Here is a 14,102-nt window from a genome sequence, read left to right as displayed (position 1 = left end):
CAAGGTTGGGAGGCCTTACCTTTTTGGAGGAGGGAATGAGGCAAGACTGAGAGAGGGGATGGGAAGAGGGAAGAGAGGAGGATCTGTGGTTGGTATGTAAAAATATATAAAAAAATTCTTAATAAAGAAAAAAAACTCACTATGTAGCTAAGAATGACTTTGAACTTCTAATCTTCCTGCCTCTACCTTCCACATGCTAGGATTATAGGCATGTACCACCACCTCAGGTATATGTGGTGCTGGGGATTGGACCCAGGGCCTCATGAGTTTTAGGCACTCTACCAACTGAGCTATATTCCCCAGTCCCAATACTTTTAACCAAAAAATTGATGAACCTCCATGGATGTGTCATCATCACAAAATGTCTATAGTTTAGATAACAGCTCACTTTAGATATTGCATGTTCTATGAGCTTTTAGACACATGTATTAGAATATCTGTCTGAAATGTGTGCTTGCCTATCAATGACCCTCCCTTTTCCACACATCCGAACCACTTTTGACAAGGGAGACCCCTTCCTCTCTCCCTCCATCTCCCTCTCCATCTCCCCTTATCCCAGTGGTTTTCAACCTGTGGATCATGATCCCATTGGGGGTCAAAAGACACTTCCACAAGGGTCACCTAAGACCATTGGAAAACACAGATATTTAGATTATGACTCATAGTAGTAGCAAAATTATAATTCTGAAGTAGCAATAAAAGTACTTTTATGGTTGGGGGTTACCACACATGAGGGTTTCAGCATTAGGAAGGTAGAGAACACTGCTCTATCCTTTGTTTCTTCCAGCCCTTCTTCCCTTCTTCTCCCTCCTTCTTCTTCCACCTCTCCCCTCTCTCTCTCTCTGTGATGAAAGAGACAAAGCCCATGGTTCTGCACATGCTAAGCACATCCAGCCACTGAGCAGCATCCCCTAAATAGGCCCACTTGTCCATCTTGTCTGTTACCTTCTGGTTGAATTGTATGCGTCTTTATACGCTTTGGGTAACAGTCCTGTAGATGTGCCTCTCTTGGAAATATTTCTTCCAGTGCCTCTAGCTTGTCCTTTCATTCTCTTGCCTTCTACAGAATAGGAAAATTTAATTACAGTGAAGATCAGCTTACTAATGCTTTCTCAGATCCTACCTTAGATATTGTATCTAAAATCACCATCCTAACACACGCCATGCTGGCGTTCCCTGATGTAGCCTTCTGAGCACTTTACAGCTTTGTCTAATTCTTTGAATTAGATCCGTAGATCCATGTGGTTCATTTATTTATTTATTGGCTTGTGGAGGCCTGGTTATTCCAGCACTATTTTTTGAAAACAGTTGTCTCCACTGAATTACATTTTGCTAACACATTGAAAATTACTTATGGGTTTGTGCGGTCTGTTTCTGGGGTCTCTGTTCTGTCCCACGGACCTATTTGTCTACACTTTTTACCCAAAGCACACTGTCTTTGTAATGGCAGCAGTAATTACAAAACTCCAGTCTCGTGCTCCTTTAATATTGTGTGAGCTTTTGTGGATATTTTAGTTCTCCATGTTATCCTTAGACTCAGTTCTTCAACACTCACAAAATAACTTGATGATGCTATGGTTGAGCTGACATGTTGACAATGGTGAGTCTCCTTATCAATGAACATGAGGCATCTCTCTAGTTAGTCCATCATGATTGCAGCCTTCAAGGACTGTGGACATAGCTTACAGCTAGAGCATATGCCTCAAGATACAAGGTCCTGTGTTTGACTCCTAGTACTATCCAGAAAACAGAAAGACTGGTTTAACATCTCAGCATTTATTAGTTTTATTATCTATCTATCTATCTATCTATCTATCTATCCATCTACCTATCTATCTGATATACATGTATTAATATAACATATTTTAACATAGATGTATGTACAACATATATGTACTTTAACATTTTGTTAGATTCATAACCAAGTGTTTTATTTTTCACAGTGACAAAGTAAGTGATTCTGAATTTTAGCTTCAACATCTATTTCTTTACTAGTATACAGAAAGAAGATTGACTCTTGAATATCAATCTTTATTCTACAATTTGTTTATTCGCTCCAGGAAAGTTTTTTTCTTCTTTCCCCTACCAGTTCTTTAGGACTTTGTACATCTAAAAGTATGTGATATCTGAACAAAGACAGTTCTATTTCTTCTTCCAATGAGCATAACTTATTTTCTTTTCTTATTTTATTGAAGTAGCTGGAAATATATATATATATATATATATATATATATATATATATATATATGTATTCCATGTAACAGAAAAAGGTATTTGTCAAAATACAATGATAGAGTGGCTCTTTTTCTTCACACATCTTATATTCAGCAAGTTGATAATGACCTGTTTGAAAACAGTTCACAGAAGGGACTCAAGACAAGCAAAGGTCTCTACTGCCGAAAGATGTTTTCTAAAATAAGATACACTATGGAGCCCCAGAATAGACTAGAGCAGGGCATGCATTATTGTTCAAGTTCTAGTTAGTATGTACCTATGTCACTGTGGACAAGTCATTAGTTTTTCATCTTAACTAAAACAATAATATTTATCCTGATAATATGTTGCCCCTGTGAGTTGAATGAGTTATATGCGAAGCCTCACGGGAGAAACATTAAGAAGAAAGTGACCAAAAATTTCTGATCTTCCTGTATGGATTCGATCAGGTCCTCTTCTTCACTGGTCATTTCTCTTCCTTTGTACTGTGGCTTTGGGATGGATAATTGATCAAGACGTATGCGCCAATTTTGCACAAGGGTAACTGTGTCTTTTGCAGAGGTCATCCGGAATTACTATCTTTTCTACTTGTGACATAGATCTTGTAATCTTTAAATATTTTAGCCTAAGCCAGTAGTAACATAATTTGAAATTTACTTAGAAATTAAATGGGAAGGATATTTCCTCCAGGATATATTAGGGGACCTAAGTTTTCTCAAAACCTAAGAGTAAAGGTAGACTGAATTTTTCTTGTCAAATTATGGATTATTGAATAATATGCTATGTATTCAGAGTAAAGATAGAGAATATTACAATTATTCCCTTCAATTAAGTAAACAGATAAACACTAATTTTTTTCTGGTTAGAGTTTTAAAGCAACGATGAACAAAAGGAAGATTGTATTATGTTAAAAATTCCAATCTTAGTAAATTCAGGTTTAAAATCAGTAAAAGGAAAATATTGGATTTTTTTATAATTTTAATATAGAATTTATCACACTTTGCTATGTGTTATACTTTATTATGGAGTATAATAAAATACATAATGATCTTTAAAACATTATTACATTGGTCCTTTAACCATTACAAGGTATCATCTTACTAACAGTGTAAGGTTTAAATTAGCCACATGCTAAGTAAGTCCTACCTTAAGGACCCCATTATAGTTCCTTTTTAGAGTGTTCATCTAAAAGGAGTGCTGTTTTCCTTAGTAAATGAAGAATGACTCATGGGAAATGTTGACAATAGCACACTGTTGACTGAAAGCCATGTTGAAGTAGATAATCTTCTACACACTGATGGTTCCTAATCATGATGTCTACGGGATGTCTCTGTTCAACAGGCCTTGGTGCTTGTAAAAAACTTATCCATGGTCTGCGAATCAGTCTGGACCCTAGGACTCCATCAAACGCTGCTGTTAATATTGATCATTGGACGGTGGCTTCTGCCCATTGGAGGCACCATTACTCGAGACCAACTCTCAGAACTTCTTCTGATGTTTGTGGGGACAGCGGCAGACATACTGGAATTCACCACTGAGACTCTGAAGGAAAATAACGTCAGGTAAGGTCTGATTCTAAGTCGGCACCACACTTCTGTCTCATTGTCTCTAATTTGTACTTTGCGTGAGTAAGGTTTTTAAAGATATCTTTATATCAGGGTTCCAGGGATGACTTATTCAGTAAACTGTTTGCCACATGAGCATCAAGACCTGAGTTTGGATCTGCAGTTCCCATGTAAATACTAGGCACGGTGGTGTGTGTCTATGATCCTAGTACTTGCGATGTGGAAACAGGAGAATCTCTATGAGTCACTAGCTAGCCATTCAAGCCAAATCTGTAAACTCTAGGTTCAGTGAGAGAGACTCAGAAATAGGGTGAAGATTGATAGATGAGCACACCCAACATCAAACCTCTGGGCTTCACATGCACTTTCACACATGTGTGGTCACATCAGCACATGCACACCCATGAACATGTATTTACATATATACCACGTGTACTATATATACACGTATATTTTTAGAAATATACTAGGAACCAATCTTTATAGTAAAAAGGAAAAAAAGGGACAGGATATATCCAACCTCGATTAGAACCAACCATCATATATTTGCACCAGCAGTCCGTAAGGCCAGGGCAGAACCACAGTGACTCGAGGTATCTGGAGATTCTCTGGTGTCCCTTCATCTTCAGCCAGGTGTTAGGAATATAGCCAATGACAACATTTTCTCTTCGATCACAGCATAGTTCCAAGAGACATGGAGAAATTGTCCCTTTCTGCAGCTAAAGAATTTACATTTCCTGGTAAGATAGAAGAATGGAGCAGTTGAAGTTTTATTGTATGAAATTTTATATTTAGTCAGTTTTGTTCAAAGCGCCCAAAGGCTTTCTGGTGGAGATGCCTATAAATTAAAACTTATTGAGTTGGTACTTTTATTTTTGCCACAAGCAAATAAACTCAGAATCCATGATCACATCTGTTTATGGAGCTGCTTTCTTCCCATTAGGGATTTGAGTCCCCGCGCCTGAATGTACTTTAAGCTTGGGTTGTTTTGTATGATGCTATAAAAATAAATTGGAATGAGGCTGGCTTTTAATGCTACAGTTTACTTTATCCCACACTCCTCCAACAACATAGCATAAAGCCTGAGCAAAACACACCAACTTATTGAATAAGCTTAATTTCTCAATTATAGTGTGAATCATTATTTATAAACAAGAGATTTTTTTTTTTTACGAGAGCACTCATTGTTTTGTGCATACTAATTTTTCTTTTAGTTTATTAAGTTGACATTCTTTTTTGAGGAATCCGATATGAAGTGGATCACCGTCATCACAGTGTTTATTTTAGTCTTGTGGTTTCAATGCCTTATGGTTGATCAGCACTTTACATTGCATAATGCTTTCAAATATGTTTAAGATAATTATAATACAATGTCATTACTGGAAGAACATGAATGGATTGTAATGTAGCACATGAAATAATGAGTGTGGATAGTTATAAAGACATGACGCCATCATGATAACAAATTACCCCTATCTGGGAATGAATGCATACATGCTAAATATCTACAGAGAACAGAGGCGGCATGGGAGAGTAAAAGGGCTTGGGGAGGACTATGTTTTATGGAGCTAATCATAAAATGAGAGAAATGCCAAACCCAGTTATCTTAATGGGCTTTTCGAGTCCCATCCAGAAGTATCATCAAAGAGTAATGTATCCCGTGTTTACCAATAAATGTTGATTATTAAATAAGTTTATTTAATTGCTTGACCCATAAAAAGGACCCTTGAAAGTCACTAGGTACTGTTTAATTGACTAAGAACTGGTTTGTTATGTAACACGTGCCAGGTACTGTGTAGGATGGAGCCTGGGGAGCAAAACCATAAGCCAGTTATGAACCAAAGAACACGCAGTTCAGCCAGAACAGGACTGTTTTAGTTCAGCAAGAATTTAGGGAGCGTTTGATGTTTCAAAACACCATCAATCCCCCAAATTTTTCTGTCACTTACAATTCAATCTGAATGCTTTCTGAGTATATATTTTAGAAAAATTGAACTTGCATTTCATGCAAGTTGATGCTTAATGGAGCTGAATAAGTTATAGTTGGCCCTCGTGTCTGCAGGCTTCTCATCCATGGACAGAAAGTATGCTAGAAATGATTCCAAGTTGATTGTAGGATGTGTGTGGATTGTATGTTAATGTTATACAATATTTTATAAGAATTTGTGTGTCCTACACACACCTTCCCATGGATAGTATAGGATTTTTGTTACAGGTTCTGTTTTTAAATATTATTTTCAATTGTATTTTCTCAAAGTGAAGTCATTTTGTTTAGAAGGCTCCTGGACTGTGCCAGTGGCCCTTTGCAATCTCCCATCTGCCCCCTTGTGCCTCCATGACTCCAATGCACCTTACCCCGTGATCAAGTCCCAGAATGTATCTCGAGATTTTCCTCTCTTCATAAAGCTTGCTTCCAAGTTCTAAGTTCCTGGCTTGGGTCTTACCTATGTTTTAAGAAACGACACTCAAAATGGTGTGTGTGTGTGTGTGTGTGTGTGTGTGTGTGTGTGTGTGTGTGTGTGTTTCCATTTGATTTAATTGTGTGTACACTGTTAAGTAAACTTTCAAGTTCAGAGTTTTTGGCATTGACCAAGAATTATTTGTTGAATTCAACTAATTGTCTCACAATATTTATTGGAACTGTTCTTTCTGAGTTCAGCTGCCATATTTACTCAAAATCAATTGACTACAGGTGTACGAGTGCCAAGGGAGCCTGTGTTTGTCTTTATATGAACCTCACACCATTGTCATGGTAACTTATGGTGATTTTGAAGTAGGGTATTATAGACACTGCAGCATTGCTTTCTAAAATCATTGCTTCTGGTAACCCAGGGCCTTTGTGTATGCACACAGATGTGATTATCTTGCAAAGTTTAAAAAAAAAAATCAAACACACAAACGGAAAACCTTGTGGTCTTGGTAGAAAGTGAGGTGACTTTAAGGGTCCATTGGGAAGCTTCAGAATCTTGACATTATGAAGGCCTCTCATCGGTGAATGTGAAAAGTCTGAGCTTACATACTCTTCCATTCACCTTTGCTTTTCAAGTCTTTCTCTACTTTATAAATCATTCTCCTGAATCTTTTATTATTTCTTATATTCTTTCTAATGGAATTTTTTTAAACTTCCATTTTCTAATTTTTAGTTGCTTTAATAAGGCCGGGCGGTGGTGGCGCACGCCTTTAATCCCAGCACTCGGGAGGCAGAGCCAGGTGGATCTCTGTGAGTTCGAGGCCAGCCTGGGCTACCAAGTGAGTTCCAGGAGAGGCGCAAAGCTACACAGAGAAACCCTGTCTCGAAAAACCAAAAAAAAAAAAAACAAAAAAAAAAAACATATTTGCCTCCATAATGATTTTGGGGGGGCGTTTCAAGGCAGGGGTTTCTCTTTGTAGTTTTGGTGCCTCTCTTGGATCTCGCGCTGTAGACCAGGCTAACCTGGAACTCACAGAGATCCGCCTGGCTCTGCCTCCCAAGTGCTGGGATTGAAGGCATGCACCACCACCACCTGGCACCTCCATAATGATTTTATAACTAGCAATGACATACAAAACTTGCTTATTTTGTTTTATCTCTAGGTTTTATTATATATTATATCATACTATTCATTAAGAAAGGCACTTCTGATTGTTGCCGTTGTATGTTACATGAATTCCTTTTTCTTGTCTTATTCTACTACCTAGCAGCTTTTCTCCACATTGAACAGAAGTAGTGAGATTATTGCATGTCAATCTCCAGAGATAAGCATTCTGTCTGTCTCTCTTAAGGATGGTGTTGACACTTGATATGCACAAACTATTTTATTAATTTGAGGAAATGTCTTTTTATTTCTAGATTATTGAGAATTTATTCTTATGTGTGTTGAATATCGTGAAGTCTGCCTTTATTAATATGGTTTTATTTCGGTTACCCTCTATTATATTAACTGATTTTCAGATATTAAACTGCCTTTGATGTAAGTATGAATTGAATTTAGTTGTGCTGCATAATCCTTTATAATACACTTTTTGGTCATATTTACCAACATGTGTCATTTCTTCTAGCTTGTTTATGTGGTGTGTTATTTCCCAATATTATCTCTAACAGTGCCTTGTTCTGGCTTTTGAATTAGGGTAACCTGGCTTTTAGAGACACCTCAGGAAGAATTCCCTCTTTTTTTATTTTCCAAAAATAATTTTTGCATAACTGATATTATTTCCTTGATGATTTCACAGAATTCTCCAAGGCAGCAAGCTGGATCGAGCCTTTGTGGGAAGCGGTTTCCTTTACCCTTTCTTCTTTCCTCTTTCTTCTCTTCCTCACCTCTCTCCTTTCTTTCTTCATATTATCTAATTACTAATTCAGTATCATTGCTTCCTCTAGGACTAATTAGATACTTTACATTTTTCTGACTTTAGGTGTGTGTTCTTCTTTCTAGGATATTTTTTCCTCTTTCACCTAAATAATCCGTCTTTTGTCATGAAGTTCTCATAACGTTAATACACATGTGTTAATTTCTGTGGAGTCAGGGCTGAACCTCTTTTTCATTCCTGGATTTACATGCTTGTTCATGCCCTTGGCTTTCCCCAAGGGGGGATGGGCATGCTTACTTGTTGCGTAAGGACTATGGATTCTTCTTATTTTTCTAAATAAACAGCTTTGGGTTTTACTGACCTGATTGATATTCTGCTTTACATTTTATTCATTTTCTGCTCTGATGTTTGAGGGTTTTTCTTTTCTTTCTTATGATTGCTTTGGACTATTTGCAGTTTTTCATTTCTTACTGAGACCTTAGATTACTAATCTTTCTTCTCTAGCATAAGCCTCCAAAGACATACATTTTCTTCTCAGAACTGCTATCTCAACATCCTATAAATCCTGATGTGTTATCTCTTTATTTACTATAATTCAGAATATCCTGGAGCTGTTCCTGTTTTCTCTCCTTGGCTTGTGATTATTTGGAAGGGAGATGTTTTAATTTCCAAGTAAATAAACATTCTTCAAATTTCTTTCCTTTGTTTTTATTAATTCCACTGTAGTCTGTTATTATAATTTAAATTGGTTCAATAGTATAAATTTTCTATGTCTTGTTTTATGGTGAGGTGTATGGTTGCCTCTAGATTGGGGGTTCTCAACCTGTGGGTCACAACCCCATTAAGGGGTTGAATGATCATTTCACAGGGGTTGCCTAAGACGATCTGAAAACACATATATTTACTTTATGATTCATAACAGCAGCAAAATTACAGTGAAGAACTAGCAATGAAAATAATTTTATGGTTGGGAGTCGTCACAACATGAGGAACTGTATTAAACGGTCGCAAGCATTAGGAAGGTGAGAACCACTGCAATAGAGTATTATTCTTCTTGCTTAGACAGGGTGTGTTCTTGCCTACACTCTACAATGGGTTGATGCTGATGCGGTTACAGTAAAATACAACAGCGTCATTCCATTTCACCATCACTCCTGGCTCCATTCGCTTCGTGAAGGACCATAGCCTCCTTTGTTCTATTACAGCAACACACATATCATGCCTTGGTGTGTTATAGCACACAATATGGTTTTGTCCTTTACAATGTTTTCATTTTAAAAAGGGTGAGAACCCTTCCTATCCTGCATGGCATCATTTATTGTTTCTACTAAGATAAACTTAGTAAGAGTCTTTCTTTCTTTAACTAGAAAAAAAAATTTGTCTTTGTGTTTGAAGAATAGCTTTATTTTACCCAGAACATGTGACCAACAAACTTTCCTCTTTAACATACACATATACAGTGCAAATGTCTACATTACATATATGTAATTCAATCATCCACTTGTTTTCTGACTGCTATTTTCTCCTATCAGATGTTCATCCCTGCTTGTTCACGGTTGTCCTGCACATTGAGGATCAGTTTGCCCTTGCTGACTTCAAGGTTTCCTTTTCTCCATTGCCCAGCAATGTGTCTGTGCTGCTGGGCACACCCCTCCATGGTTGTCTCTAAATACTCACTCTGCTTTCTCTACTCCTCCCCTTTCTAAGGTGGCTGTTGGATGTGTGTGTGGTTGAATGTTTGGTCTCTTTTTCTTGGTCACTTTTGACTCTCTGAGCCTCAGATCAGATATTTCCAATGGGTCTATCTTCCAGGTCACTCCTTTCTTTTACGATCTCAAATCTAGATGTGAAGTCCAACTGTAGAGTCTTTTTAGTGGATTCTTCACATCAATCCCTGGACTGTTGACTCAGAGTGTCTTTATACTCATTTTGCATAGTTGCAAGATCTTTAGATTGTGGATTTGTTGAGTCTTTGACACACCATATTTCTTTAATTTATGCATTTCATTTTTTTTTCACTTTTGAAAATATTAGCTGCTTTGATGCCCTTATTTCTTGCTGAATCTTTTGATCTCTAGTTACAGGCTCTTCACTTCTGTTCTTGACATATCACATATGTTGTTGATAACTGGACATTTTCCCTATATCTCTAACATCATCACAAGCCACTTGGTTTGTCGCCTTTAAAAATGCTTTATTTTATGCATATGTGTTTGCCTGAATGCATGTATGTGCTCCACATGTGTTCCGTGCCTGCAGAGACCAGTAGGTGGTTCATGGAGTTGGAGTTATAGGTGGATGCTGGGAACTAAAACTGGGTCCTGAAGGGGGTAGCAAGTGCTCTTAACCACTGAGACACTTCTTTAGCCCTTGGCCTTGGTTTTTTTAATCTGAGGAATCTACCAACCTTTGGGTGACACCGGTTGATGCCTTGGCTTGCTTATCTATCTATCTATCTATCTATCTATCTATCTATCTATCTATCCATCCATCCACCTATTTATTTATCTATTTATTGTCAGTGTTAATTTTAGCTTGAATCCAGCACAGTTCCAGTAAAATGATATAGTTTGTGGTCAGTCTGTAATTTAGGCAGAAATGGTGATGAAACCTTTAAACTCTTAACATCTGTACCCACTGAAGACATGATGTACTGAGAGGCACATTTAGGGTCAGGAAATGTGTATGTGTTCCTCATCTTTTCATTTAAACAGGGCACTGTTGGGTTGTCACTGAACATGCCTGTAATTTCTTTTTTTTTTTTTTGAAATTTTATTCGAATAACATTTTTCATTTGTTTTACATACTGACCACAGTTTCCCCTCTCTCTGTTCCTCCCAGCCACCCTCCCTGCTTCTCATCTATCCCCCTCCACTCTCACTCCTCCTCTGCCTCCATTTTTTAATCAGCTGAGCACACAGAACTTATCACATCCCTCCATAACTTCCTTGTTTTAGAAATTCTCTACTAAAGTTGAAGTCCGTTCATCGCTCACATGAGTGAGCTTATAACCTTGAAGCAGAAGTTGTACATTTTCCCTTTTATTTCTAAACAAGCCCATCATGGCTGTGGAACACCACATTTCTGAGTGTGAGCTTTCTTTCTTTCTTTCTTTCTTTCTTTCTTTCTTTCTTTCTTTCTTTCTTTCTTTCCTTCCTTCCTTCCTCCCTTCCTTCCTTCCATTTTCTCCCTCCCTCTCTTTCTTTCCTTTTCCTTCCTCCTTCCTTCCTTCCTTCCTTCCCTTCTTTGAGACAGGGTCTCTGTGTAGCTTTGGCTATCCTGTAACTCACTATATAGACAGGGCTGACATTGAACTCACAGAGATCCACCTGCCTCTGCCTGCTCAATGCTGGGGTTAAGGGCATATACCAACATGCTTAGCCTGAGTGTCGGTTTTCATAGTGAATTCTAAATTAGTTCAGCTCCCTCAAGACCAAGTCTTCTCCTGTAACATTCCACTCAGATTGGCCAAGGTGGCCTTAACATGTTTTCATTTACATAAATTTTAGAACTGTGGCTACCCTTCCTTCCTTCCTTCCTTCCTTCCTTCCTTCCTTCCTTCCTTCCTTCCTTCCTTCCTTCCTTCCTCTCTTTCTTTCTTCCTTCTTAACTAGTTAGTTTTACTTTCCTGTTGACATAGTACAATACCCCAACAGAAAGCAACTTAGGGGCAAAGGGGGTTTATTTATCTTAAAGTTCCTGACAGGATACCTCCCATCATGCTGGGGAGGGTATGGCTGCAGAACAGGAAGCTGGCCTGGAAAACGGGAATCAGAGAGAAGAGAAGTAAGACCAAGCTATACACAAACCTCAAACCCCATCTCTAGTGACATGCTTCCTCTAGCCAGGCTCCACCTCCTAAAGGTTCCACAACCTCCTGAAAGTGCCACCAGCTGTGGACCACGTGTTCAAACACAGTGGGGGCAATACTTCGTGTTCAAATCACAGTCAGCCTTGGTTTTCTCTTCCTTGGAGCATTTCTTTTAGGAAAATTGAAAAGATTCTTTACTTCTCTGCCCTGTTGAATTTTAGTCTTCTCCCACCTCTTGTCGTTCTCAAGGACCAAGGATGTAGGACACATGTCTTCAAATGTATTAGATATTCTAATGAGGAGGCAATGTCATAGAGGAAAACTGGGCTCCATCTAACAGTGTTTGTGGAAACACTTTAAATCCCAATTAGCGAACAGAAATTCTCCACCCACATCAATCAGCTGCCACCCGAGGGTCCTCCAGTGCTTTCTCTCTTAGGGTTGAAAACCTCTCCTACCTTTTGTTGAAGCATATTAGAGTCAGTCTTCCCACTGATTGCAATCATCTGGAATAAATTCTTCTCTGCCCCTTTAACTTCACTCTATACAATTTTTCTTTCACACAGCTGAGCCATGAGCAAGGACGCTGCAGATTCTCTCTGCTCTTACCTGAAATTCTGCTGCATTAAGGAGAGTCGATGTTCCTGAATTTGTTGCTTGTCTCTGGTTAATTTCCACAGCATGAATGGTGATCTTTGACAGCGTGTCTAATAGAAGCCCTATTTGTTAAGGGGGAGAGGCATCTGTTGACCTTTTCATTTGCTGTAGCTTCTCTTCCAAAATGTTCGTAAGTCTAAATTCAGCATCTTTGGGAGAAATAGTTCATCACCTCTGGGAAACACTCTGTAGGGTTTCTGAACACAGATAATTTATTAAAAAGAAAAAGTCTGTTCCCTCACCATTTCTATATCTCGGAATATTTGACAATGCAGAGGAGGCCCTCCTTGAATTTCTCCTGTGCTCAGTCTCTTTACTCTGCAGTTTTCTGAGCAAAATGTTCCTTCTGAGAGCTTTGTACCTGTCCTTTTTCTCTCCCTCTCCTTCATTATCTTAACTCATTTGTCACATTTCAAATGTACATGGATCCTATTCACTGTCTCTTTTATATAAAAAAAACTTCATATTTCAAAAAGAATTAGTTAAGAAAAGGATCAAATTGTAACTTCTCTTATACATTCTTTTAAATTTTACTTTTATGTGTGTGGGTGTTTTGCTTGCATGCATAACTGTGTACCACGTGTGTGCCTGATATACATTTGGCCAGAAGACAGTGTCAGAGCCCCTGGGACTAGAGATACAGATGGTTGTGAGTCTCCATGTGGGTTTTGGGGAACAAACCAGGCCCCTATGACTTCATATTTTCAATGTTCACCTACTATGTTGGTTTTGTTGATCCATCAAAGGCTAATAACTTATCTCCGTGGTTACCAGAAAGAAAAAGTATGAACTTACCTCAGTAACTTTACCTCTGAAGATTCCTTATTTCATGATGAGAAGACCTGAAATTCAGGTACCATCCAGAATGTAGATGGTACCACTCCATGGGCTGAGATTTGACACTGAATAGAAAAGAAAAAAAAAAAATGAGACAACAAGCTGAGCATTAACACTCCTCTGCCTCTGTTTCCTGTGGATACAATGCGAAGCCCACTATAAGTCATGCTTCCTGGATAATAGTTCTAAAGGTCGGTTGATAGTGCAACAGTAGTAGATAAATCTGGCCTACAGTCTTTGAGATTCTTGACTGCTGCTTAAGCTCAGCAACTTGTTTATATTCTAGTGTTAACCATCCTGGGTTCACTCTCTGATCTAATAGTTCATTATTCTTCTTTAGATTTTTCTTTCTTTCTTTCTTTCTTTCTTTCTTTCTTTCTTTCTTTCTTTCTTTCTTTCTTTTTGTGGTTTTTCGAGACAAGGTTTCTCTGTGTAGCTTTGCGCCTTTCCTGGAACTCACTTGGTAGTCCAGGCTGGCCTCGAACTCACAGAGATCCACCTGGCTCTGCCTCCCGAGTGCTGGGATTAAAGGCGTGCGCCACCACCGCCCGGCTTAGATTTTTTTTTAGATGTACCTTTCCAACGTTATTTTTTGATAATTTTATTTCCTAGCACTTGAATTCTTCCATACTTTGTGTGTGGACAGGTTACGTGTGCATATGTGAAACTTTACAGTCGTTATTTGTGGTTCTTAATCTTGACTATCAACTTCATGGAATTTGAAGTCACCT

The 14,102-nt window shown here is 38.3% G+C and overlaps 1 protein-coding gene across 1 annotated transcript in view; it reads left to right on the top strand.

The window, feature by feature from the left end:
- Window positions 1-14,102, top strand: part of Tmem26 (transmembrane protein 26) — a 49,314-nt gene that overhangs the window by 23,679 nt on the left and 11,533 nt on the right. The window contains exon 4 of the mRNA XM_059282063.1: window positions 3,556-3,776. Within this exon, the coding sequence (XP_059138046.1) occupies window positions 3,556-3,776 (221 nt within the window). The remainder of the gene's footprint in view (window positions 1-3,555; window positions 3,777-14,102) is intronic.

This window comes from Peromyscus eremicus, chromosome 16_21, assembly GCF_949786415.1.
Source record: "Peromyscus eremicus chromosome 16_21, PerEre_H2_v1, whole genome shotgun sequence".
Taxonomy (NCBI): Eukaryota; Metazoa; Chordata; class Mammalia; order Rodentia; family Cricetidae; genus Peromyscus; species Peromyscus eremicus.
The sequence above is the reverse complement of the archived record's forward strand: the minus strand, read 5'-3'. Positions and strand labels throughout refer to the sequence as shown.